At 39.1% G+C, this 27997-nt stretch overlaps 1 protein-coding gene across 1 annotated transcript in view; it reads left to right on the forward strand.

The window, feature by feature from the left end:
• CNTNAP2 (contactin associated protein 2) overlaps positions 1–27997 on the forward strand; it is a 1202777-nt gene that overhangs the window by 518688 nt on the left and 656092 nt on the right. The window contains exon 4 of the mRNA XM_075493725.1: positions 7945–8092. Within this exon, the coding sequence (XP_075349840.1) occupies positions 7945–8092 (148 nt within the window). The remainder of the gene's footprint in view (positions 1–7944; positions 8093–27997) is intronic.

Consider the following 27997-nt stretch of genomic DNA (forward strand, 5'->3'; position numbering starts at 1 on the left):
TTTATGATTCCTCCAATTCTCTCTCTTCAAGTTTTAAAAACTTTTCTAGGAATCAGTGTACAAAACAGAAATCTGTAGGAGCCATCTGTGAACAGAAGATGGAATTATCCCTTAAAGATTTCTTGAGACTTCAGGATTTCTTGAGGCTCCTGTTAAAATAATAAAAAAATAAATGTTCCTGTAAATGAGATGAAGTTCTTTTTTAAGTATGGCAATGGTTAAGCAGGTTATTAAATGTTAGCATCTTATGTTAGAAAAATCAATAATGTTATGTTGCTGAATCATTTGGTTTTGCTGGGAGATGTGAAAGGGTAAAAGGCAACAAATACAGCTTTCAGCATTATTCTTTGGATATAGTGATAATTACATGATGTTATACATCTAATTACAATGCATGCATAGTTAGAATATGTTTTTAGCATACAAAGAAAGAATTTGGACCTGAAAGTAAACCCCCTGGGAGTCAGTAGAGAATTTAAGGGAGTAATGTGATCAAAATTATGGTTCTGTTTAAAAACTGCTAGGAAATATTTTGAGCATAGAAAAGATGTGTATTCAGTTATATTATAAGCCTATTACTAGATGGTAATAAGATGCATATTTCTTCTTATTGACCACCTTACAACTACATTAAATATTTAGATTTCCTTCTCTTCATCAAAGTTTGATTTAAATTGGCCCAGTGAGCTCCAAAGTTAAGAGAGAAGACTGACTGGCAGAAAGACACATGGATGCACATCCACATATGCAGTACAAGATTGCGTAAGTGTTCTGCTATTAATAAACCAGTTCTCAGATGTAAAGCAAACATCTGTTTCTTCCTGGAAATTAAAATAGAAGAATGATATAAATGCAGTGATCATTGCTTGCATATTGGTTTTAAAGGGCCTTGAACTGATACAGTGAGAGCAGAAGTGTCTCAGACAATTTTCTTGACTTAAATTAACATATTGTTCTTGTTTCTTTCTTCACTGGAGATCGCATTGGAAATCCCTCCAGTCCTTATATATTAATTTAGGACCTGATTTAAAGTGGGTACTTGACCAAGTTCCATAGTTTGAGTATGTGAGTGTTTTTCCAGAAATTGGTGGTACTACACTCATGACATAGGTAACTTGCTTAACTGAGATGTGTGGCTGAGGGAAGGATGTGGGTACCTGTACTGAAATTGGGAGTTCACTGGTATCACCGGTAGTGGAATCAAGTTCATATGAGCACGGAGTACCACCAGCAGCATTATAATGTTTACTTTATCCATATGTTGTCTCTTAGGATCTGTGGTCATTTTATAACTGTGAAGCTCAAAAATGAGATTCAGCACCTGTTGAAGGTATCATTTTGGGAGTTTCATTGGGGATCATTTGGGATAAGGAAAATAGCTGCTATAGCTTTTAATTGCTTTCAGATACTGTTTTTCTATTTAGATGCATTACAGTGTGAGATGATTGTGAAGGATGCTATAGAAATGTTGTTTTGCTGTGAACATGTTTGGTTTGGTTTGTTTTAAAGGAAAGAGTAGAGTATACAAGCTGTAGTGTTACTGATTGTGCTGTTCAATAGAGAGTATGAAGAACTGGTTCTTCAAGCAAAAGACTACCACTTCCTATCACCTATTCTTACTCCACACAGCACTAAGACAAGAGAGTACAGGAACATGTCAAAACAGAGCTAAAATTTCCTGGAGAAGCTGGCAGCTCATGGCTTAGGTGGGTGTACTCTTCGCTGGGTAAAGAACTGGCTGGATGGCCAGGCCCAGGGAGTTGTGGTGAATGGAGTTAAATCCAGTTGGCAGCCGGTCACAAGTGGTGTTCCCCAGGGCTCTGTGTTGGGGCCAGTTCTGTTTAATATCTTTATCAATGATCTGGACGAAGGGATCGAGTGCACCCTCAGTAAGTTTGCAGACGACACCAAGTTGTGTGGGAGTGTTGATCTGCTTGAGGGTAGGAAGGCTCTGCAGAGGGACCTGGACAGGCTGGATCGATGGGCCGAGGTCACTTGTATGGGTTTAACAAGGCCAGGTGTCGGGTCCTGCACTTGGGTCACAACAACCCCATGCAACGCTACAGGCTTGGGGAAGAGTGGCTGGAAAGCTGCCTGGCAGAAAAGGACCTGGGCGTGTTGGTTGACAGCTGCCTGAATATGAGCCAGCGGTGTGCCCAGGTGGCCAAGAAAGCCAATGGCATCCTGGCCTGTATCAAAAATAGCGTGGCCAGCAGGACTAGGGAAGTGATTGTCCCCCTGTACTCACCGGCACTGGTGAGGCTGCACCTCAAATACTGTGTTCAGTTTTGGGCCCCCCACTACAAGAGAGACATTGAGGTGCTGGAGCGTGTGCAGAGAAGGGCAACGAAGCTGGTGAAGGGTCTGGAGCAGAAGTCTGATGAGGAGCGGCTGAGGGAACCGGGGTTGTTTAGCCTGGAGAAAAGGAGGCTGAGGGGAGACCTTATCGCTCTCTACAACTACCTGAAAGGAGGTTGTAGTGAGGTGGGGGTCAGTCTCTTCTTCCAAGTAACAAGTGATAGGACAAGAGGAAATGGCCTCAAGTTGCATCAGGAGAGGTTTAGATTGGATATTAGGAAAAATTTCTTCACCAAAAGGGTTGTCAAGCATTGGAACAGGCTGCCCAGAGAGGTGGTGGAGTTACCATCCCTGGAGGAGTTAAAAAAATGTGTAGCTGTGGCACTTCAGGACATGGTTTAGTAGGCATGGAGGTGTTGGGTTGACGGGTGGACTAGATGATCCTAGAGGTCTTTTCCAACCTTAATGATTCTATGATTCTATGAAAATTGACCAAACCGGAATTTGTTGCTTTCTGATCCATTCAACTTTTTCTGGTTTTTTGCTATTTTTCTTTCCTTCTGCAACTTGTTTTCTTACCAGCTGTTATTTCCGCCCCCCCCCCCCCTTCCTCCTTGAAGTTAATCTCATAATGTTTTCCTTTACCCAGCCCTTTTATTCTTGCTGTTTCAGTTTACATCATACATTTGGGCTGGATTTTCATAGGAATCCAGCAGAGAAATGTTTCAGCAGCAATCAGGTTCTTAGAGCTTGACTCAGTTTTCTAATGAACTTAAGGGTTTTTTTTTAAAAAAATGTTCATGTGGTAAAACATGAACAGTTTTTTGAAACATCTTGGTTTCTCTGAAATCTACTATGGATTTCAGTCAGCTTGTGCAGAACCAATATGTAATGTGAATTTTTCCAGGGCCCCTGGATTTGGACTGCCCTGCTACACCGAACACTCTTCCACAGCACTGCTGGCCGAGAGCTCCCAGCACCCAGCCTGCCCTGCTCCTCTCCTTGATGGTGCAGAGTCTTGACAACTCAAGGGAAGAACATTTTCCAGATTTTCTTTGCTGTGCAGGCAGAGGCCTGACAACCATAACCAAAGCTATCAACTTCTCAAGTTTGTAATCCTTCTAGTTTTTGGAAAAGTATTTGTTCTGGAATTTTGCAGATTTTCAATAAAATAAAGATTTTAAGGTTTAGGCAGCTCCATGCTTAACTCACCTTGGAGTCCTCAAAGAAAACCCAGTTATGTTTCCCACAGACATCTGCTATCTGTCTGTGGATGTTTACATATTTTATAATACCACACTTTCATTGATGTGGCTTTTACATGCAAATGCTGTTTCTGATTATGAGAGCCATTTATAGAGCTACAGTACCATGGAACATAGACTCCGTAGTGTTTTCACTATTGCTGTGTCAAAATAGAGCTAGAAGCCTAGATTTTTTTCATAAATTCAGACCCATAAATTATTCCCTCCTTTGCTTAAAATGCCAATGGCAAAATATAACTGTCAAGAAGTATAATAGTAAGTATATACTTGAAGTAATGAAAAAAATTACTAGTAATTAAAGAAAGTTGTGAAAAAAAATTAGTTCTTCTTCCTCTTTTAGCTGGAAGATAAATGTCATCCTACTATTCCATGCATTGCCCTATTTTTACATCACCCTAGAAAGAGCATACATTGAAGTGATTTTAATACTTGTCTCTGAATAAATCATTAATTTCGATGGCAAATTCTTCGCCTGCTTTAACTCAGGTGAAGATTTAATTTTCCTCTTAAGTAAGTTAGCTTCTCTGGTATATATGTGATGATTTTTTGGGGTGAAGTGCAAGTTTTTTTCTCTGCTTCACTAAGAGTTGAAAGATTGCAAACGTCTTTTTGTTTGTTTGGTTGAGTATCTGACCAACATTCTTTCATTCTTTTCCTCTTTGGTTAAAGTATGAAAACTTCCACTGTTGTTCACTTAATAACATTTGTTTTCATTCAGTCTTGAGCCTCCTTGCTTCAGACATAATTTTTTTAATGCTGAGAATTTCTTTTTAATCCTTTATTGTAAAAGGTGATCAAAGCACTTTCCCACAATGTGATTTTGTAATGTACTTGCTGTATCCATAAAGTTGAGTACTGAATGGTATAGCAAAACTGTCCTTTTACAGGAAACTAAACCCATTTTTGTCAGTTTTGCTTAAATAATACCATTAAGCTGTGTGTTACTTTACTACTGTACTTTATTACAGTACTGCTATAAATTTAGCTTTAACATTTATAATTATTAATTAGAATATCATTGTTCTGTAAATACAGGAAACAAAATTGAGTCTGAATCTTAACTTTCCTTAACTTTTCTTCCACATTTCACAAAAACTTACCTTCACTTCTCTCAAGTTATTTGTTTATGCAAAGAAAATTATACTGAATGTCTCTGTGTACAGTAGTGTGGCTGAAGCATATTGATAAAGCCAAAGTGAATTGCAAAGAGCGTACAGCTTCTTTTTGCTGCTGCTTCTGCTGAAGGAACCTCCTGTGCCAAAAGCATATTTTTTAACTTAATTAGTCGGCCCATTAAAATATATTAGCCGTCCCATAAACCTGCCCTAGTAATTTTGAAAAATACTTGGAGCTGAACAAATTGTACTCTTAAGAAAGCCAGTTGCAAAACTCTTAGTGAGTACTTTTGAAAACTGTTCAACAAATGTTTTAAAGCAGTGTTTAGAAAGGATTAGGAGGCATATTTTCTTACCTTTCTTCATTCTTATTACTTTGCCATCCTGTGGAGCACTGTCTTTGAGAAAAGTGCTTGTTACTTACAACACTCCCAATCTTTTCATTGCAATGGGAGCTGAAACATAAAGCAGTTTACAGAAGCTGGTATCCGATACAAGAAGAGAAATGACTTGTAGAACAGAGGATTTTGGAGTTGGACTGGTGAGACGGTGCTACCTGTTTTACAGACAAGTGAGCCATTTTGGTCATTTTCCCAGTTTGGGTTAAAGAAAAACCATGTTACCCATGAAAAGCAGACATCTGGCAATAATACTTAAGTTCATGAGATTAGTAATCTGAAAAACTTGTTCAATTTATACATATATTTCGCCCTTTTTCTGAAAAATAGTTTTGTAAGGGGGTTTCTTATTGTACGTCTATATTTTTTTTAGCTAGAGATCACTCCCTGTTTAAAAAAAATCTCCTATTAGAGATGTGGGTCTAAATTATATTTTTAAATCTTATTAAACTGTTTGTTAACCTTAGCAAACATGTGGCTTTGAAAATTGTATAAACTCAATTTTTAATGAAAACCTGCCTTTCAGAGTCCACATACGATTCTCGGTCAGAAAAGGAGATTTTACAGCAATAGTACATAATTCACAAGCTTCTGTAAATTGATTTTTCAGCCTTGCAATGATGGATTTTGTCCTGATGTTTGCATTATCCACAGAGCATGTATTACTGTAACATATTTATCTAAATGAAGGCTGTATTTAAAAGATACTGTTCTGCTGGAGACTGAAGGGAATGCATTTTAATAATCGGGGAAACTAATGACAGACTGCCCTATTCTCTATTGACTGTGTTTATGCATTCAGCAAGTGTTATTGGATCATATACCAGTAGAAAACTTCTAAATATCAAACACCTTCTGGTTTCCACCCTAAATCTTCCTGACCAAGGAAGTACAAGTCAGGGCACAAAGTTTGGAGAGCTACAGAAAATCATTCTGATTTTGAGAATCAGTTTTCATCAATCATTTAATCAAATTCTGTAGAAAATATCATTCCCTCCTATATTCACTTTCCTTTGCCCCTAATACTTGCAGCAAATTAAACAAACAAATGACCCCCAAAACAAAACAACCAGAAAAAACCTACATTAAGAGAGTTTTGGTAAGATTATGCCAAGCATCACAAAATTAAGGTATGCTCAAACAGAAATTGCTCTTGAAATATGGAGCATTACCTTGCATGCTCACTAAAATATATTTTTTTAAAGGATCAAATTCTTTATTCCCTCCATGAAGTTCTGTGATTCCTAGAACAAGACTAAGAGAATAGGCAGCTGTTCAATAGGAGCTTTTGTCCTCATTCAGTGTATGCTTTCCTTTGTTGTTTCTCTTCTATTCAGCTCAGAAGACAGAACTGTTAATTTCCTTATAAACACTTACCACTTGAATATGTAAGTGCTTCATAGACATTAATTAATGTATCTTACAAGCACAGCTATGAAGTGAGGAGTGCCATCATCATCACTTAGTGCATTAATAGCTGCAGTACAGAAAAATTAAGGTGAACGTAACCATTAATATATGTCATAATTTTTGCAGTCCACCAAGGAAGGGATCCTGTGGATCTTCCTTCCATCTACCAACACCTAGATCTACTGTGCACTGTAGAAAATAATTATTCATCTAAGATGTCCTTTTCGAATAAGTAGTATCTGGGCATGTAATTAGGTATTGCTACATCTGTATGCAAAGGGCCGACTTAAATTTTGTCTCTTTCAAATTTTTGATGACTATATTTTGCAGTAGTATTCCTTACAGCCCAGTTGTTTGTTTCTTTGTTTTTCGTTCCGCTATGGGTATTTATTATAGGATTTTACATGGATTTATGCAGATGGCAACTGTGTAGATGCTACTACTGAATATTTTTTTCTCTGTAGCAAAAATATCTTTTTTTTAATGACAATGCACAAAAATTTCTTATTTAATAGGCTCACTAGTAATGGGTCACCTTTTCTCCATTCATTTATGACTACTCTGTTCACTGTTACAGGACACTTATTTCTATTGAAAATTACCTATGAAGAGGTGTGGAAGTTTCTCTGAAAATGTTGAGAATGACTGAATGATAATCTTTAACATCTGCCATCGGTGGATGAATGGATTGTCCATAAACTGAAAAGACAAAACCAATAGTCTATTATGTTAACTAATAGGTATCGTTTACTTTTAAGCTTGATGCTATTAAATGTTTTACCAATAGGTACAAAGCTACAAAGTGCTAAATATTTACTTCATTGATTTTCAAAACTCCCTTGAGAGCTCTTGTGTCCTTTCCTGACTTCCAGAGTTTTATTAGCCAAAAATAGGCTGCGCTGTGGGTGATGGCTATGGTTAGGAAAGAAACTGGACACTCACTTTACAGCGGGTAATACATCAAAAGTAAAGGAAGATTTTAAAATTCTTAGAAATTTGAGAAATTGAAGGGGTCCCTGTATATTGTAGGAAGCAAGTTATTTCAGCGTTCATATTCACAGGAAAATGACTGGTGTGTGTAATCTTACTGATAGAGGACAGGTATCTTCTTCCCCCGAAAAAACCACTCTAGGTTGGACACTTTTATTACCACGTTAATAACTAATGGATTAGTGATGCAAAATGGATTACTTTCTTACCTAGCAGCACTTGTTCCATGATTTCAACATACCTGTTGTGGACGAAGAGGTCTCAATGCTACTGTTTTGGTATTCTTGTGAAACTTTGTAAATCAACTGTTCATTTGGTCACTATCAAAGAAACATTTAAACCAAACTTCAGCGTAACCTAGACACTCAGAGGACTTCACTACCTAATGTTTTCCTTCAGAATGGAACCTTTATAGCATGTGAGATAGTTGTAATACAAGAATTTTCTTTTTCTTCTTCTTTTCCTTAGGCATTTCCTGGAAATACCAACTCTGATAGTGTGATCCGGCATGATTTACAACATCCAGTTATTGCTCGCTATGTTCGGATAGTTCCTTTGGACTGGAATGGAGAGGGCCAAATTGGGTTAAGAATTGAAGTCTACGGCTGCTCCTATTGTAAGTTTTTCCATGATCGTCCTTTTTTTTCCCTCTAAATAAAAACTGGTCTTGGATCTCAGATTAAATCTGAATCTCAAGTACTTTTTTCTTAGATAGATTAAGATGTTCCAGGATTGCTAATTATATTGCCCAGGGCTTCATGAAATATTTATTGTAACCTTAACTCTGAGTTGCTAGTTTGTTCTTCTCTGGAAGATGCAACGTTGGAATTTGCGATAGTGCTTTGAAGTTGCTCCTTTTGATCTTCATGGTTTCTTTTGCAGAAGACTTTTACTATTATATAAGCTTGAATGGGCCAGTTGAGGAAAAAAGATTGTATTCAGACAAATGTCATGTTGTATCTTGAGGGGAACAACTGGGAAACAGGACATAATTCATTGCCTGGTGCTAGAGATAAAATTAAAGCAAATGAATAAAAATTCTATCAGAGTAGTTCAGATTGTCTAAATATGTGACATGTTTTTCAGAGGTTTTTCCTTTAGTATTTGAATATGACTTTAGAATTTCTTTTGAAATCTGGATTAGCAATGGTACAAATGCTTCTGAAGTTAAGAGCAGAACTGATTATGTTTTAAGAAAAGCAAGGTTAGTTTTTAAATGCCCTTCCTCAAATTCAATCCAGCCAGTGCTTAAAGAAAGTTTACAAACCTGCAGAAAATTAAGTGTCTGATGTCCTATTTCTACGCATGTATTTTTTATGCAGTATTCTGGCTTTGTTGATATTTTAGCTGGAAGGAGCTATTTGAGATTTGTCTTTTAATAACCAGGTGTTAGAGTAAGGTAAGGAGCACACATCTGGAAGTCTCATCCATTGACTTCACTGGGTGACTGAAGGCATACGGGACCATCCTAACTTTTGGTAGTTATGACCCCTTTGCCATCCTAACTAGCAAAAAAGAAAAATGCCTTGTGATTTCAGTTGTTGTTTTGATTTGGATAGATAGTCAAAAGGTTATATACTTTCATTTAGCACCAATAAGAAGCACGAAGAATAGAGTTTTGGTATTATTTTTCCTATTTCCGTGCAATAAATTAAAGCCCTATTTTTAAAAAATATATTAAACCACAGAGAATTTCCCAGCAGCTGCAGTAACTTAGTTGAGAAATCAAGTCAAACTCGCTGTGGTAGTGGTGCTGCTGTGCTGAGGGCACGCATGGGTGTTAGATACATTTGTAAAAAGAGAACAGCATATCTGTTACCTGAGGAGCGGTGGGTTATTCTAAAGTTGATTCTTACTCAAAGAGAAACTGAGCTTCTGCAGTTTTAGGTACCAGTGTGATTATTCAGTACACAGCTTTTAATAAACAAGTGTTTACCATCCTACTGCGAAAATGTTTTACGTGCTGTTTTAAGTATACCAAACACTACAGCATGGTTAATTTTGCAGCATGATAAATACTTACTTTTAAGTATACCTTGTTACTTGTACATCGAATGCAAATTCAGGTGTTTGATACAAGAAACCAAGATCTAGTTTACTGTGAAATATGACTCTCTTCAACAGAAAAAATGTAGCAGAATCAAACAATAAAACCCATGATCTTTGCTGCAATATGTACAGGTAAAAGTAGTATTTCTTTGATGAAATGGATAGACAAAATACTGTAGATACATGACAGGATGCTTTTAGAGGCTTGAAGTCAATGTGAGAAAAAGTAAAACACAGCTTGTTGACAAAATTATTTCAGTTATTTGATGAAAAGTTGCTTGCTTGACAGACTTTTGGAGGAGAATAAAAAGTATCTGCCAAGGAAACACTGTTTGGAACTATGAAAATACTGATCAAATGTGTCTTCACAGAAGAACTGAGGTGGCCAAACATAACTTTTGTGCCTTTATCGATGGTCTGTTTGTATTAGAAGTGATTTCAGTAATTGTTGGGGGAGGTTTATATAACATCAATAATAATATTTTACATTTTGATGTGTATAGGGACTTTTCTTTCAAAAGCCCTCCTAAAATGCAGTGTGGTTTTTACATGCAGGAATTGGGCTGTCCCCAAAATGCTATCAGTAGATAGCAGCACAGCAGTTGAGAAGAAAAACTAAAAATTCATTGGGTTAAGAGAGAGGAAGGCAGCCCTTTGGTAAGACTACTGAAACACGGGAGTAGTGTGTACAAATTCCCAACTTGTCTTCAAATATGTCATTTGGAGCCAAGTATATAATGCTACATCCTTCCATGTAGACGTATCCTTTGTCAGAGGCAAAGGTTTTAACCTTATGATTAGAAGTGCATATGTTTGCATATAAATATAAGCACTGTCATTAACCAGTGTGATTTGCAGATTAATCCTGCTGTCATTGAAGGAATTGGCCATTTAGATAATCAGTAATTTTCAAAGCCTCATTAAAAGATAGGCTTCTAGCCAAATCTGCCCCAAATTTTGGAAATGTTACCTAAATAAAAAGGCTGCCCAATATATTGCAATCATGGTTTTTGTTTAAGTTTATAGATTCATATTGAATATATTATTTTATTTAGATATTTTAGCACATTTTCAGATACAAAAATCAGATATTTTCTCACAATGCAAGCAAGGTCTGATTGGGAAGCCATACACTTACAAAAACTCTGTCCTTGCACATTACTGCAACCTGAGAATTAGTCTTAGAGTATTAAGAAAAATACTTCCTCGTATTGAACTACTTACTCAAAAGTCAGGTCATTAATTGCCATATTTTCTGGTTCCTATTTTGTCTGGGTATACAGATAAGATACACATTTAATTTTTTTGTATCAGAGGTGAAATCCATCTTCTTTCTTGCCAAGCAAATTAAAGTTAAAAAAGTGGTGTGATTTCCAGAGGGGGATTAGAGCTCACATATGTTCCCTGGAGAAGTTCATAGCATTACCAAATCTTCTTCTTTCAGTTTTGTTTTGTTTTGTTTTGCTTTAAGTTTGAAATCTGGGCTGTCTGTGAAACTGCACCTTTGTATTTTGTGTAGATGAGATCTGGGGGGTTGTCTTCTAACAGAAGAGCTCATAGAAGTCACCAAAAAAGAATTAGTGCCTCACTCTACAACAAGATTCAGAATGAACATTGTATTTTTATCTGTGAATAGAGGGTGACATCAAATTTAGAAAAGATTTTCATTCTCCATAGGGCAAAACTGACCATGTCTTATTAAAAAAAGTATTAAAATTGGGTAAGTAACTTGCTTAATGGCTATGTTAATGGAGGAGTTGCATGAGAAAAAAAAACTTGGAAAACAGCAACAAATATACTATTATGTAGCATAAACAACATTTTATGTCCATGGGACATAAAGTCCTTGGGAGTTTTAGCTTTTATTTTAAAGCAATCTATTTCATACACTGTAAAGGGGAAAAGGGTCTTTACACTTGCAGTGACATCATTTATCAAAAAGCAAGTCACAAAGAAGAAAGCAATGTAACCAAAGGCAAAATACCCACCGAATCAGTTAAGTCAAAACTGATGGCAGATTTTCGTTGGTGCTCTTTTGGAGACAGAGAGCAAAGGCACATGACGTATATCTCCCAGCATGTCCACGTTTATGAATTTTTGAGACAGGCAGCAAAGACATGGCATCTGGAGGCTATGACAACTACAATATAGTACATTTTACTACTGATTTGTGAAGATCATAATAAGCTCCTGCAGGATCATTGCCATATGAATAGTTCCCTTAATCTCCATCCTGTGGCAGATGAATGCCTACAAAAATGGCAGTAGTGGCAGTAGTGGTGCTATTGCGTAGTCTTTGGCTACACTTGTCAGGATAACTATGAGGCCTTCTGGGTGCTGAAATCCTATGAGTGGAAAGCACTCACTGATACCTTTGTTCACAGAGGTTTTTTGATATGGCTGTGTTGATTTTCTGCATCTAAACTGCACATCTAAATCTTATTGATGCAGTTGTACATCTGATGGTAAGAATTTTCAAATTCCAAATGATTCAATTCTGAAGTGTAGGATATACTTGAAAAAAATCACTTGGAGACGGCAGAAAGTCATGCGAATACTCAATATACACGGGGCAAACAGGTAGCCGGAACAATGATAAAACTCCATGAATGGCTGCAAACTGAGCTGTTTCCGTTCATTGACCAGCTCCGTTTGCAAATACTTAGGAAGCAGTGGAACTGAACAAATGTCACCTGAACTGTGTTTGCAGATCTGTTCATTTCAGTTGATATCTCTGCTGCTCCTATTGTGGTACGTCAAATGTTACTGTTTCGGTTTCCTGATGGGTGACTGATTTTTTTTTTTAGGGAGGGAGGGAAAAGAAGGAAAAATAGTAACCACAGTCCTTAGGGTTTTACGAACTAATGAATGTTCATATGGAGAACATTTACTCTCCAGATAGTAAAATGAACAAAACTTTGGTCAGGTAAACATGTTACAAGAACAAAAACAAGGTTTGGAGATGCTGTTAAGGGATGAGCCAAGTGAATGTTTGCAAGAACTGATTAGGAAGTACTGAAGTGCTAAAAACTGTGGGCTGAACAGATCTGTTGGGTAATCATTGGTGTAGTTAATCCTGTCTGCCTGCAGTGACTTTGACTGAAGCCGTTGTTTGCTTTGGCGGTTAATTCCACATTCAGCTATACTCATTAGGAAATTTTCTGTGATACTTATTTGAAATCCCCTTTGCTTGGTTTTGTGCTATTGGTGCTAACTAAGTATCCATCTTTCATTCGCTGTCTCACACGGTTGCCATACATACTTAATGAGAGACCTCCATCCTGTCCAGAATCATCTATTGCATCCAAACATCAAAGGGACTGTTTAAGGTAGATGAGAAAGCTGCTATTACTTCCCTTTTGTGGAATCTGATCAAGTTTCACTTGGCCAGATTCAATAGTATACCCTGGACATTTTGTTTCAGTGATATAGCATTTAAAAGAAAAAAGAATGAGCCAAAGACCCTTGAAGTATCATGATTGCTATTGGAATACCCTGTGCTGAATAAAATAGAGCTCTATATGTATATAAATATATGCATACATATTTCTGCTATTACACTTTTGGTACCTGTGTGAATATTCACCTAAATGGTGAAGATACTACTGTAGTCCAGTAATCTGCATAAACGATTCCCTGCCTCTTCTTATGATATTTTATTATTTATAATAAATGTACCACTAAGTTGTCTGGTCAGACTTTTCTGACCATCTAAGTGGTGGATCTACATAAAAATATTAACTGGCAGAAAGGAAGAACCATTTTGAAGTGTATATTTTGTGAAATCATGTTATCATATTTCTAGCTATTTTATTAAATCACTGTAGGTAACAGTACTTAGAATATACAGGGGTTTTAATGTGGGGGAAAAACCACAGAACTGAAACAATCATTTAACAGACGTCCCTGTGAACTGGGTAGCTTTGCTTGTGACAGCAGATGGGACAGTTAAGAGTTCTGCTAAACATCCAACTTTTTTTTCCCTTTTCTCTTAAATTTCAGTATTTTTATACTGGGTAGTTCTATACCTATTTTGGTCTATGTGTTTGATTTTTAGCCATCATCTTCACAGCTCAGCAGCTACAAACATAGCGTGATATTCTCATTCTGACATTAAAGGTGCATGGCTGAATACTCACATCTAAACTATACAGAGTGAGGGAAATGACCTGTTGAACTTTTTCTTTGCAAACTTTTAAAGATTTGTTTGAATATGTGCTCTATTTGTAAGCTTGCTTCTTTGTTAGCATACTTTATAGCTTTCTGATATGCAGGAGATTTTTTTTTTCCCTTAAGGGTCATGAAAATGGATACCTTTGATCCTCCATATATTCTCAGGTCATGGTAGTCTTTAAACAGTAGAGTTTTGCAATTTAAGACCAAAAATGCCATTTTTCTTTACAAGCATTCTCTGTACAGATTGTTTTCCTCCATCCCCTCTCCAGAAAGAGATGGTTGTGATTGTTCCTACATACATGTTCATATATTTTGGCATGAAAATAAGTGAGAACAGGCTTCAGCCCATTAATTACCTTTGGTTGTTACCAGTAACAAATATGGATCTATTTTGGTAGTAGGTGCTACTTAAAATTTAAAACATCTATTTCCTGCATTTTAAAAATATAAAAAAATGATTTAACATTTGTGTAGTGCTTTATAAAAAACTTACTTTTAAAATCAGAAGCTTCAGGCTGAAACAGAAAAAAATAGTTCCAAATACCTTATTGTTTAATTTTAACTCTTTTTTTCCAAATGGAATATTTCAGAAAGATTTCACATAAAATGAGTTTGTGGTAAAAAAAGTCTTAAGAACATATCTTTATGTTTTATTCTTTACCTTTTCGTTCATCTGATGCAATATGATTTTTTTTTTCTCAACTGTTTGAAACTGGCAGCAAACTGAAAAGTCCATTATTTTTCCATTTCTACTTGTAATGAGGTTACTGGTAGATATTCTCAAGCACCACGGCTTTGAGAACTGCAACAACCATGTGTATTCTTTACAGGTTCATTTGTTAGCTGGCAATGAATGTATAATCAGTCAGAGAAAAACAAGTATATTTTGTATGAATACATGCCCCACCAGCTTGTTCAATTGTATTCTCAGGCAGTTTTCAATTACACTTGAACATTTTTTTAATCATTCAGCATTTCCTTTAGAAGGATGTATGTAGCTGGTTCGTTTGAAAAAGCTCTTCTGTGACTTTTTCTGTGGACTGGAGAAAAACTTGTCCCTGCTAAATAAACAGAATGTATGGCCAAATATGATAAAGCCTTGCAGATTTCGATTAAGGTTTATTAAAGTCAGGTCTGGCTCTTCTCTTGTGGAAAAAAGCAGACTAACATTTTTCTAATAGGTTTTCCAGTAATTGCCCATACACCCTGCAGAAAGAGTCTTCCATACAGTGGTCTGTAATCAGTTAATAGAAGGATGGAGATTTAAAAAGTATCCTTAGAATCCATAAACATCTGAAAAAGTAGAAAATGGAAGTAAAGTTACGGTATGCTTTTTCAGAAAGTAAGGATGGTAGCAGTCAGGTAAATACAATCAAAAGCTTCAGTCTAATCACAGTAGTCTCGCCTTTAATGTTTTTTGCCTGAATGAACACTCGGGATGGTTTTACCCAGCATTATTTTCTTGCATTCCTGTAAGTGGTGATTGATCCATTTGTCCATGATGACTTATTCACTAGAGAAATCAGGTGTTTTTTTTCTCATGAAACAAAAAACTTTGGCAGATTTCAAACTACAGGTCTTGGTTCTGTGCCATTGATTTGGAACCTGAAGGGCCTCACTGGTATTTGTTTTCCGCCATGTCTGGAATAAAACTTATATTAAGGATACAGTCACTTCCAGGATTGGTTCAATTTATTCTGCTCGTCCCCTAAAGTTTAGGTGAAGATGATGAATTTTGTATTTTTATGTTAAGCAAAATTGCAAATGGCGTCTTGCTATGAGTAAACTCTTGTTTCCTCTCTGCCAAAGGTAATGTTAGTGCTCTCTGCAACGAAACTGCATATATTAAAGGGCCAACATTGTTGACAGGAAATAACCAAATTTAACTATTCATAATAATGCTTTTATAAGGTAAAAATGAGCCTTGGGAGTTATATGCAGTATATCCCTATACTGAGTTGAGTTTCTACATGAAGTCCTGTTTTAAAGCTGGAGTCCCATCTTTATGAGAATAGCTTTGGAGAATTAGGTCACTGTGATGCCAGCATTTCCCCAAATCCTCTAAAACAGGGCAAATACTCAGATTTTTCCATCCCGTAAGGGTGACATGGTATGCCCCTTCTCTAGTGGCCAATAAGGGTCACCTTGCCCTTCGCTGACTGCTGCCATTGAGTGCCCTTCAAGAGAAGAGAATAGCTCAGTTGGAAGGTACCTGCAATGACCATCTAGTCCAACTGCCTGACCACTTCAGGGCTGGCCAAAAGTCAAAACATGGCATTAAGGGCATTGTTCAATTGCCTCTTAAACACTGACAGGCATGGGACATGACGGTCTGTTGGCACCTTCCATCCCAACCTATGGTTCTGGTTACACTTTGACCTTTGTCCAGGCTGCGGCTGCCAAAATCATCCCCCCTCACACTCCCTGGGGTTTGTGTCCAGCCAGATCAAGTCCCTGGTCCTCCTCGCTGCGTGGCCTCATGGACATTGGCTCTGGCGCAGAGAGGGGACGGGGCTGACGGAGAAAACTAGAGGAGGCTGGACGAGGCTGCTGGAGGTTCTCTGCTGCAAGGCTAGCTCCTGGCGGGGCCACCTTCAAAGCTCATCTGAGGGATGGAAATCCTTTTCAGCTGGAAAGCCATGGCCAGACCAAAGGAATGCCTTCTTGAGGAGCACTGCAGAGCTCGCCGTCCTCATCCCCTGCGGAGCCAGGGGCAGCAGCCGTAAGAAATGGGATGCAGAGATGTTGCCAGGGGTCCTAGTGCTTTGGAGCACGCACTGGTCTCCTGCCAGGCGCGGGAAGGATTCTTGCCCCCAAGGTCGATCGGGCCGGGGGCATTTGGCCACTCTGGGAAGCCCCAGAGATGGCTCCAGGTTGAGGAGAACAGGGCTTGGGCATCTCCTGGCAGGCGTGCCCAGCCTGTGGGAGGAGGAGGCAGGTCTTGCTCACATGCTCAGGGAATAGCCGATCGCCAGCTCTGGGGTCAGGAAGGAATTTTCCCCCGGGGCAGATTGGCACTGGTCCCCGGGGTTTTTTTGCCTTCCTCTGCAGCACTGAGCATGACCACTTGTCAGGGCAGGGCTCCTCTGGTCCTTTTTGGCTAGCTTACTGCCTGCTGCTCATGCACCACGAAGATGGCCTCTCGTGCCCTGCAGCTGGGGGGAGGAAGGCTTTTTTTCCCCCACGCTGGGCTAGCAAGTGTCCCCGGGGGTTTTTTGCCTTCCTCTGCAGCACTGAGCACCACGGCCCCTGCCAGGGCTTCTCTGGGCCATTTTGGCTAGGGGCCTGCTGCTCCTGCTCCACAAAGGTGGCCCTCGTGCCCCGCATCTGGGGGGAGGAAGCTTTCTAGACTGCCGGGTGGGCCCCCAGGGTGGTCCCCGGGGGTTGCTTCTTGTCCTCTGTAGCATTGAGCACAGCCCCTTGTCAGGGCTCCTCTGGGCCCTTTCGGCGAGGTTCTTGCCCGCTGCTCTGGCACCTCCAAGGTGCCACTCGTGCCCTGGCTCCCTCGGGCTCTCTTGCCCACTGCAAGCTTGTAGTGGGAGCGAGCTCTGCTCTTCCCTTGGCTCCGTTTCCCCAGGGGTTCTTGCTTGTGCAAAACAGCCCGTGCTCGGAAGGGCTGCAGGCTTGCTGCACCATCCGGAGCTGCTGCTTTGCAGCTCTCCCTGCGTGCAATACCAGCGCGGGGCAGGCACGAGAGAGCTTGTCATGCATCGCTGGCCAAGAAGCACAGCGCAGCAAGTTTTGGAAGGCAAAAAGGCTGCTTGTCCTCGAGATGTGTCCTGCTTTGGAAAATACCCCACGGTACCACACACCTCTTCTTCTTCTTCTTCTACATTTGTGTGTGGTTGGTACCAATGCTCGTTCTTCAAATTCTCTTTCTTCAGGAAACAGGCGCTGCTTGGCCTGTATTCCTGCTGCTGCTTTCTGTGGCTCTGAGGCTTTTCTTTGCCAGACTGCAAGGGCATGAGAAGCTGCTCCTGGCAGAGCATGGGAAGCTGAAAAGTCCTTGAACAGTGTAAACACCACTTAGCAACAGCCAAAACATCAGCGTGTTATCAATATTATTCTCATACTAAAATCCAAAACACAGCACTATACCAGCTACTAAGAAGAAAATTAACTCTATCCCAGCTGAAACCAGGACAGTACCCACCCCTTATTCTATACCATCTACATCATGCCCAGGTTCTACCCTTTCCAATACGTTCCAATTAATCACCACCACTTTTCCTGTCTTTTGATATATACACACAGATATCATTCCCTTGATCTATGGGCCATCCCTCTAAAATGTCCGTTGAGTTCATTTAGTCCATGACTTTGGGCTCCATCTGTCATAGCAGTCTTTCAGGGCAGGAGAGATGGTGTGTGGTGTTGGATTGTTGCATGCTGAAGCCAGTTCTGGTTCCATTACTGCTGCATTTTGCTTGGTTTCATCAAAGTTCGTTCTTCATTAGTCTGGGTGATTCTTGGTGAAATACCGTTGATATGGTGTATAGTAACCATAAAAGTGATGACACACGGTATTATATAGCAATTAACATCATACCATTTAGGTCATTGGCTATTCTCACCCAAAATCAAATCCCCTTGAGGTACACAGCGGACTTCCCCATCCTTTCACATTACCCACCAAGTACACCCAGGTCCTTGATCAAAAGCAATCCCACGAATGGGTTTGCCTTTGCCTGAGGCAGGAGTAACCCAGACTGTCTTCCCCAGCATGTTTTTTATGTGCACTGCAGGGACTTTATTCCTTCAACAGTGCATAAAAGTTTTGATTGGGCAGGGCCAGCTCGATTGACAGATCCCCTAGAGTTGACTGACCAGGTGGCCTTTGCTAAATGTGTATCCCAATGTTTGAATGTCCCACCACCCATTGCTCACAGTGTAGTCTTTAACAGTCCATTGTATTGTTCGATTTTCCCAGAGGCTGGTGCATGACAGGGGATGTGATATACCCACTCAATGCCATGCTCTTTGGCCCAGGTGTCTATGAGGTTGTTTTGAAAATGAGTCCCATTGTCTGACGCAGTTCTTTCTGGGGTTCCATGTCGCCATAAGACTTGATTTTCAAGGCCCAGGATAGTGTTCCAGGTGGTGGCACAGGGTACAGGGTATGTTTCCAGCCATCCAGTGGTTGCTTCCACCATTGTAAGCACATGGCGCTTGCCTTGGCCCATTTGTGGGAGTGTGATATAATCGATCTGCCAGGCCTCCCCATATTTCTATTTCAGCCATCATCCTCCATACCACAGAGGCTTTACCCACTTGGCTGGTTTAATTGCAGCGCATGTTTCACATTCATGGATAACCTGTGCAATAGTGTCCATGGTCAAGTCCACCCCTCGATCACGAGCCCATCTATATGTTGCAGCTCTTCCCTGATGGCCTGAGGTGTCATGGGCCCACCAAGCTATAAATAATTCACCCTTATGTTGCCAGTCCAGATCCACCTGAGCCACTTCAATCTTAGCAGCCTGATCCACCTGCTGGTTGTTTTGATGTTCCTCAGTGGCCTGACTCTTGGGTACATGAGCATCTACGTGATGTACTTTTACAACCAGGTTCTCTACCTGAGCAGCGCTATTTTGCCACAATGCGGCCGCCCAGATGGATTTGCCTCTGTGCTGCCAGTTGCTCTGCTTCCATTGCTGTACCCACCCCCACAGGGCATTTGCCACCATCCATGAGTCAGTATAGAGATAGAGCACTGGCCACTTTTCTCGTTCAGCCATGTCTAAAGCCAGCTGAATGGCCTTTACTTCTGCAAATTGGCTTGATTCACCATCTCCTTCAGCAGTTTCTACAACTTGTTGTATAGGACTCCATACAGCAGCTTTCCATCTCCGATGTTTTCCTACAATACGACAGGACCCATCAGTGAACAGTGCGTATCGCTTCTCATTTTCTGGTAGTTTATTGTACAGTGGGGCCTCCTCAGCACGTGTTACCTCCTCCTCTGCTGATATTCTGAAATCTTTGCCTTCTGGCCAGTCCATAATGACTTGCAAGATTCCTGGGCTATTGGGGTTTCCTGTCCAAGCCCGTTGTGTGATCAGTGCGACCCACTTACTCCACGTAGCATCAGTTGCATGATGTGTAGAGGGGACCCTCCCTTTGAACATCCAGCCCAGCACCGGCAGTCGGGGTGCCAGGAGGAGCTGTGCTTCAGTATCAACCACTTCTGAAGCAGCTCAAACCCCTTCATATGCTGCCAATATCTCTTTTTCAGTTGGAGTATAGTGGGCCTCGGGTCCTCTGTATCCCCGACTCCAAAACCCTAAGGGTCAACCTCGAGTCTCCCCTGGTGCTTTCTGCCAGAGGCTCCAGGTAGGGCCATTCTCCCTGGCTGCGGTGTAGAGCACATTTTTTACATCTTGCCCTGCCTGGACTGGCCCAAAGGCTACTGCATGAACTATCTCCCATTTAATTTGTTCAAAGGCTTGTTGTTGCTCAGGGCCCCATTTGAAATTGTTCTTCTTCCGGGTCACTTGATAGAGAGGACTTACGATCAGACTGTAATTTGGAATATGCATTCTCCAAAAACCCACAACGCCTAAGAAAGCTTGTGTTTCCTTTTTGCTAGTTTCCTTGACTTCCAACACAGTGGGATTGCCTGCTCCTGTGCTTTTAAAAGGTGGCTCTTAAAACCTGACCAGCACTCATGGGCCCTTAAGCCCTCAAAAGCAGATTCCCAGGGGACACTGCTAAGTAGCTCCCTGGGAGCTAAGTTTGCTCTCTTCAAATCCAGGGTAGCAACTCTGCTGACCTTTTTTCTCATTACACCGAAAGCACACGAAACTCGACCATCTCACGATCACTGCACCAAGACAGCCACCTACCATTGCATCTCCCACAAGTCCTTCTCTATTCACAAATAACAAGTCTAGGAGGGCATCTTTCGTAGTTGGCTTACCGAGTACTTTTGACAAGAAATTATCTTCTACAAATTTCAGGAATTTCGCAGACTTGCTTGTCACGGCAGTATGGTATTCTAGCTGTTGTCTGGGAAGTTGAAATCTCCCATAAGGCCAAGGGCTGCTGATCCAGAGATTTCTCTGAATTTCTCCTAATTGCCTAGAGAATAACTTATCAGGGCTATCATCTTGGCTGGGTGATCAGTAGTTGTCACCCACAACGATATCTGCTTTGTCTTCTATCCCCCTAGTCCTCACCCAGAGGCTCTCAACTACATCATCCCTAACCTTAAGGGCTGGACAGTCAAATCTCTCCCTTACATACACTGCAACTCCTCCATCTCGCGTGCCCTGCCTATGCCTCCTGAAGAGCCTGTAGCCCTCCGTTCCAGCACTCCACCCGTGGGACTCTTTCCACCAAGTCTCACTAATACCAATGCATCAGAGCTCTGCGAACAGACCAATGCTTCCAGTTCATCCAATTAGTTTCTCATACCACATCGGTTGGTGTACAAGCATTTCAGATGTGTTCCTAAACCTTTAGTGCTCCCTGGAGCAGCATAAATGTTCCCATTAGCATTGCCACCCTCAGACAGTGCCATGCCAACTCTTGGCTTACCTTCAACTCTCCTGACGGTATCCCCGTCCCAGGAGGGCACACTTACCTTTCTCTCCAGCCTCTCCTGAAGGCACAACTAACTGGAGAATGAGACAAAGTTACCTGCAGTGTCCCACTGGCATTTATCCAGTCCAGCAGTTCTCATAACTGCTATAGGTCCCACTGGTGTTTATCTAGTCCAGCAGTTCTCATAACTTCTAAAGGTCCGTAGGCAAATAGGCGGTCAGACGATCTTCTGGGTCTGTTTCATGTACCAGTGAATTAAGACAACAAATTTTCGGCTTGACTAAGCAACCCCCTAGATTCAATGCCTTCAGTTATAGTCGTGTCAGACGTCACGTAAGCTTTCTGAGATTGGATTCCTTGCTGCTGTTCTTTTAGTCTAAGCATTTCTAAGGCTGTCACAAGAAGTTATTAATTCACAAATGGCAGGAAAAGTGTCCTGCACAATGTGTATGGTAAAATATTAGCTCTATTCAGATGCAACCCTTTTTATTAGAAGATTTGACAAAATGTTTTAAGCTCCATGATGCTGGAGCACTTCTCATATTGTTCTGAGCTGCACAGCAAAACAATTGAATACTGAATATTTTTCTCTTGAATATAGTTCAAGTTGTTATTTTACTATAATTACTTTTGAGTACAGCTTCATCTGGATCTTTAGATGACTTCATGGATTGCTCATTGAATAGAGAAGATGTACAGAGATCACATAATAAGTGCCTATTTGTACTTGGTGCAGATTGAGGTGAAGGGAAATCCTTTAAACCACAATAGTTTTGATTTTTTAGGAATGCCATTATACATCAGAGATGATTAATGCCTGTAGAGTATCCTCCCTTGTTTATAGTGCATGTGATACTAGTGAAATGTGTCTAGAAATGTGAAAAATAAATTTATCTGCATTTTAAAGATTAAAAATTTATAAGACATTTAGAATTTGCGTATCCTTTAGAAATTCACAGCGAAACTGGGTAAATACTGTATGAAAACATTTCCTTAAATACATTCATATGTTTACACATATCAATTGCATTTGAAACTCTGTTTTAACATTTGGCAAATGTTCAGTCAAATGACATTACTGACAAGGTATAAGCTGAAATGACAATCGTAAGCAAAGACTGAAAATTCACTTTCAAATTTGGAGGTAATCTTTGAGTGTGTTTTCACTGCAGATTGAATTCTGAGATCTACATTCATTAAGAAGAACATAAAGTTATGGCATATGACCCATAAATATATACACATATACCTATATCATGTACTTTGTCTGAGCTGTTTCTAAATAAACAGCTAAGTCAGTCCTGTACTGTCTAGAAATTTAGAAACCTAACCTCTTCATGAAAGTGCTTAGCAATTTTATAATGTAAAATTATATCTTTAAATAATGAAGAAATCTGAACACATTTTAAAAAGCCTGTAAGTAATTTGAAAATGGAGAAGTAGTAAATTTTTGTACCTTCTTAATTCTGTATAGTAATCAGATTTCATCAGCCAGGATTTTATAATTTCATATTGATTATTGCTAAAAAATAATTAATAACTTTATGGGGGATGGGATCCCACAAATCCTCAGTAGCAACTTTCCTGCATGATAATGTTTCTGTCTTTTGAAAGAATTCTTTCAATACGGACATGTTCTTTATTGCTTTTTTTCTCATAGACCATATGTATTTAATTGTCCTTTGGCTTTAAATAAATTGAAGAACTCGAGAAACTGGCTTTCTGAAACCACAACTATAAAAACATCCTTAGAGGGACAATAATTTCCTTACTTAAAGAAAAATAATGAAATGGTTAGCAAGAGCTGGAATTTATGTACCAAGTCTGGTGCAAGCTTGGTGATGCCGCTTGTGTAGTGATTCGCTTTGGGGATTCACTTTGTTTAGCAGTGAATGAGTTCCTCTGCTTAAGCTTACTAACATCAGCAGGAAATATCTTTTGGTTTCTATGAACTTTGGATTAGACCTTTCACTTAAAATTAAAAAAAAAAAGAAAAAAGAAAAAAGAAAAGAAAATCAGACCCAGCCTGTTTTGTTAAGTGGTGATGAAACATTAGAGAGACACAAACTTTCAATAACTATCTGCTGGTCAGAGAAGGTAGTTGCTCATTTTCTTTAAGGTGGGAGAATGTTTTTGTAGTTGTTTGTGGTAGAAGATGTTGGCGATAGTGTGATCTGAGGAAAGCCTGTTGAGCTGCAGCGCATACTAAGAGGGAAACAGGTAGTGGGGATTTACGGTCATAAATTCTACTGAATTCTCTTGTGTTACTGGTGAGTCATGACTTACATTCATTCAGCTTATTGATGTCTCACAGTAAATGGTTGTTAAACTGAGGCAACAGTTTTAATAAACATCTTCAGTACCGCCCTTTTATTGACTGCTGTACTAGGAGAGTCAAGAGGAACCTAGTAAACTCTGTCTTTCAGCTGTTTATCATTGCAGCCTTTCTCTTGCTGACCTAATTTTTCTCTCCCCTCCATTTTCAGTTCTTTTCTCCAAAAGTCTCTCCTGTGACTGCTCTCTGATTGCTTTAAATGTGTGTCGTTCCCTGATTCCAGTCCTTCCTTGTCTGTTTTTCACAGTGTGAAAAACAAAGGGAACATTCAGGATTGTTCTCTGAATTTTGAATGACAGCATAAATGCACAGTCCCTTTTATGGACTTAGATAATGAATGTGTGGCCACTTGGGAATAAGAATGAATTGTCTGGCAGTTCTCACCTGTGGAAAGGTGTTAGAGTGATTTCAGTTGAGCTATTCACATAGTAAGCTGTTTTGCTGGGAGCTGGGAATACCCAGCACCCCTCAGTAGCTGTATCATTCTTTCTAAAATATGGATATGTGATGGTAGAGGCACCTAAATTTGAGATAATTTTTGGAAATGTCAGGTTCAGGATTTATGATACATTTGACTTAGTCTTGCAGGCACATCTTTTTCCCCAGTCAAAACTCAACAAAGGACTTAGGTAAATTTAGGACTAAGATTACTTGTAGCAGCTACAGAGGGTTATGTTTGTCATCATTAGTTGTAATGTAATTCATCACAAGTATTAATTGTATACAGCATTGGTTTTATGAGCAACCAGCAGAATAATTGCCCAGGCACTGAGTATGTGTCTATAAACCTAAGATAGGTAGTAGTAAAAACCACCCAATGTGTAAATTGGAAGAAGGCAGTACCACGCCCTGCACTCTGCTGAAGGTTCCTGCTAATTTGGTGTAAATTTTGGAGGTAGCAGAGGGGAAAGAAGAAGCCTGTTGGAAGTCTTTCCTTTGCAAACTTATAATAAGACCTGGTGGCTTCACACCGCAGGCTTTCTGTTGGCTGATTATTAAATGTTTACACCATTTTTATGCAATACGTCTTTGTATTTTCTCCTGTCAAAGGGACTTTCAGATGAAATCAAGCAGACTACCTTTTCTACAAGCAAAAATATACTAGAGGGCTGGTTTATTCACAACAGATTAATAGAATACAGTGCTGCAGGTGATGAGATGTGAGACTTCAAATTGAACACATCTCTCGAGTTATTTGGCAGTTCCACTGAAAACCTTTAATTTTGCATTATTCTGCCTCAGTTCTGACCCTAAGTTTGACAGCTGCAGACACAGTGAATGAAATATCTGTTTATAGCACTGTATTTTCCACAGATAAAGTAGGGGGATTTGAACGATTGATCTTCTGTCATAATGCAGACATTAAATACTCGTTGTGAATAAACCTAACTCTTCCTTTTATTACATCCTGCTGTAGAGAGAAACTTTATCAAGCTAGGCAAGCACATACCCCCAGGCTATTTCACCCAGGAGAGATCTTAACTATCTTTTCCATGTACTTTAAGTTTTATTTATGTTAGTAGAAGGATAAAGTGAGTATTACTCTTGTATTTGGGTGTAGAAGTTTCCATGTTTCCAATAGAATCCCTAGTTTGAGCTGAAGGGAAAATACTTTGACCAATTCAAATCCCATTGAACCTTGGAAAAGCATCTCTCTGAAATAATACTAGAATAGACTGAAAGAATTTTTTTTTTTCCTTTCCTAATAATTGCTGATGATTTTGAAAAGTTTCCTGCCCAGACATGTGGGAAAAGACAAGTAGGCATTTCATACACATTTTTTACTTTCTTGTCATTTTACTTTTCTTGCTTCTTAAAAGTTGAAAACATTTAGCATGACTGTGTTTAGTTTTTGAAAGAACAGAAAGAGAATATCTCAATGATTAATAATATTTTTCTGTAAAATAAGAAATCTATTATCTCGTTGTCAGACATTTTAAAAAACTGATTTTAATGCAATTTAACTTTGTATTTTCTCCATTTTTCTATTGACAGTTTTAAGTCAAAGAATCGGGAGGTTCTGATGATAAACATGCTGCTGCAAAATTTTCATCCATCAGTACTAAAACCAATAGTAACGGAATATTTATAAATTTATGCCATAGTTTCTTTCAAAGAGATTTTCCTCATTCTTATTGAGGTCCAATTTCCCTTGACTTTAGGGGAACAATAGCAAAGCTGTAGTTCACAGCTTGAAGAAAACACAGTGTTGAAAATCACAAACAAGAATTTGCAACATTAAAGAAAATTGTAATAGTTAATTTTTTAAACTTTATACATGTTTTCTAATAGGTTGCATAGCTGAAGAGTAGAGCTTATATAATTCAGCTCTAAGAATGTTGGCATAGAATATCTTTCTGTTCACTTTTTTGTATCTTTGGTGTTTCAAAGTGTATCAGTCTGTTACTGTCAGGTTTCAGGCATTACTTTTTTCTCAACTTGGTTTTCTGAACTCAAACATTACTTGACTATGCAGTCAGTATTATCTGGTTGTACACTGCATTGAATCTCAAGAAATAAGCACTGGACTTTCTGTTCAGATACTAAGACACTATCTGAAGAGACTGCTGCTGAGCCTGCTTTATCTGAAGGCTGTTACCATTTTTACTGAACTTCTGTAACAGACAATATGAATAAAGAAGAATAATATCAGTTTAATAAAATATTACAATAGAATATCAAACCAAAGCATAGGATCAGAGTAAAGCTAAAAATGGTTCCAACATAAGTTACGTTGTCAAGTAGATACATTACCCGCACGTACATATAGCTGATCCTATCAACTGCTTTGTTGACCAAGCAAACCTACACCAGCACTGTGTTGCTGAAGACACTTTATAGACTACCTTCTTATTCCTTGCAAATTACATGGTCACTTCCAGATAGAAGATTTTTTTTTTTAACAAAGGGTAAAAGAAGAAATGAAAAGAAAAAAGAAGAAAAAAAAAAAGGAATGGGGAAATAAGCTGGAGAAGGAACAAGAGGAACAGAGGAGAGAAAGCTGTCAGTCTGTCATGGTAAGGGCTATCCAAACCCAGCTAAAAGTGGCAGTAGTGACAGGGGCAACGGGGTCCTTCCTCTGACTCGCTGTGGCCACGTACACTGACCCATTCAGGGTCAGGGATATGCAACCCGTGGTGACAAAGCAGGTTCTGGGGATAACACAGAAGTTAGAGCCGGGGGAGATGAATGCATAGTTTTACAGTAAAGGTTGCTCTCTGTTTCTTCCTTTTCCCTCTGGCATCTGTATTAAATCTTGGGTTCTAAAAGGAATGGGGATGCGAGTCCTTCATGGTCTTGTCCATCAGGTAGGCCCAACTTCTGATATCTCTCTTCGGATCCATTGATTTTCAGTCTCCAACTCCTCATCTTTGTCAGACATGATATTCATTCAACTTACTGGTTTTCTGCTTAGATTTATTTCAGCCTTTTGTCTTTCAAGATTTTTCATACTTTTGTGAACAGCCTTATAGAACAAAATGACCTGGACTTCTCTTGTCTTCAAAGATTTAGTGTAGGCCTTTCCCATTTTTTTACCAGTAAATCAGCTTTGCTCAGATGTCACCTCATATATTGTATGTCTCTAACAAACACCTTACTCTACACTAAACTGAATTTTATAAGAAATAAATGTTTATTAAAGTTTCTGAATCTTATCTCTCAAAATCTGGATTTCTGTATTTTATGTGATCAAAACTTACAAACACTAATTAGACTTTTTACATATAAACAAAGTGATAAAACTGACATTTATTGCCATTATGTGTTTTTAAATGTTAATAAACATTGAAAATCTTAATTCTTTTTGGCTGATGATGGGTAAGAGAGAGGGTGGAGAAATAATTTTGCCTTTTTTGTGGAACAAACTACTTTGTGATTTTAAGCTTCACAGTAAAACAAGCTATGACCATTTACTCCAAGGAGAGTACACTTACTAATTTGGAAAAAAAATGTTTATGCCATTTTGAACATTTACAGCAGTGTATGATGACCTTTAAAAAGTAGTGACTAATTTTTATAACCACTTGTGTATTCAGGATGCATTTAGCAACACACAAAACCCCCCAAAGTTCTGCAGGCATTTTTAATCCAAAATAAACTTTGCCCAGGTGTTTCAGAGCAGAATATGGTGAGTGTGACATTTTAGTCTACCACTTGGAGACTACGACTTCATTCTTGTGAAAGAAAAAAAAAAAATGTCATGACCCCAGAATAAACACAGTATCAGAAATAAAGCAAAGGAATTGGTACTTTATTCACTGCTCTTACAGTAAGACCCTTGAATCAAGCTGGTATTTTGTTAATAGAGGTGATCTAGGATGACACATTAGTAGAAATCTTTTTTATCAGCATAGTGCTCAAAAGCTTAAAATATGTAACAATATTGTCGTAATTAAAACATATTAATAATTACTG

This window comes from Mycteria americana, chromosome 2 (genome assembly GCF_035582795.1).
Source record: "Mycteria americana isolate JAX WOST 10 ecotype Jacksonville Zoo and Gardens chromosome 2, USCA_MyAme_1.0, whole genome shotgun sequence".
NCBI classification, from domain to species: domain Eukaryota; kingdom Metazoa; phylum Chordata; class Aves; order Ciconiiformes; family Ciconiidae; genus Mycteria; species Mycteria americana.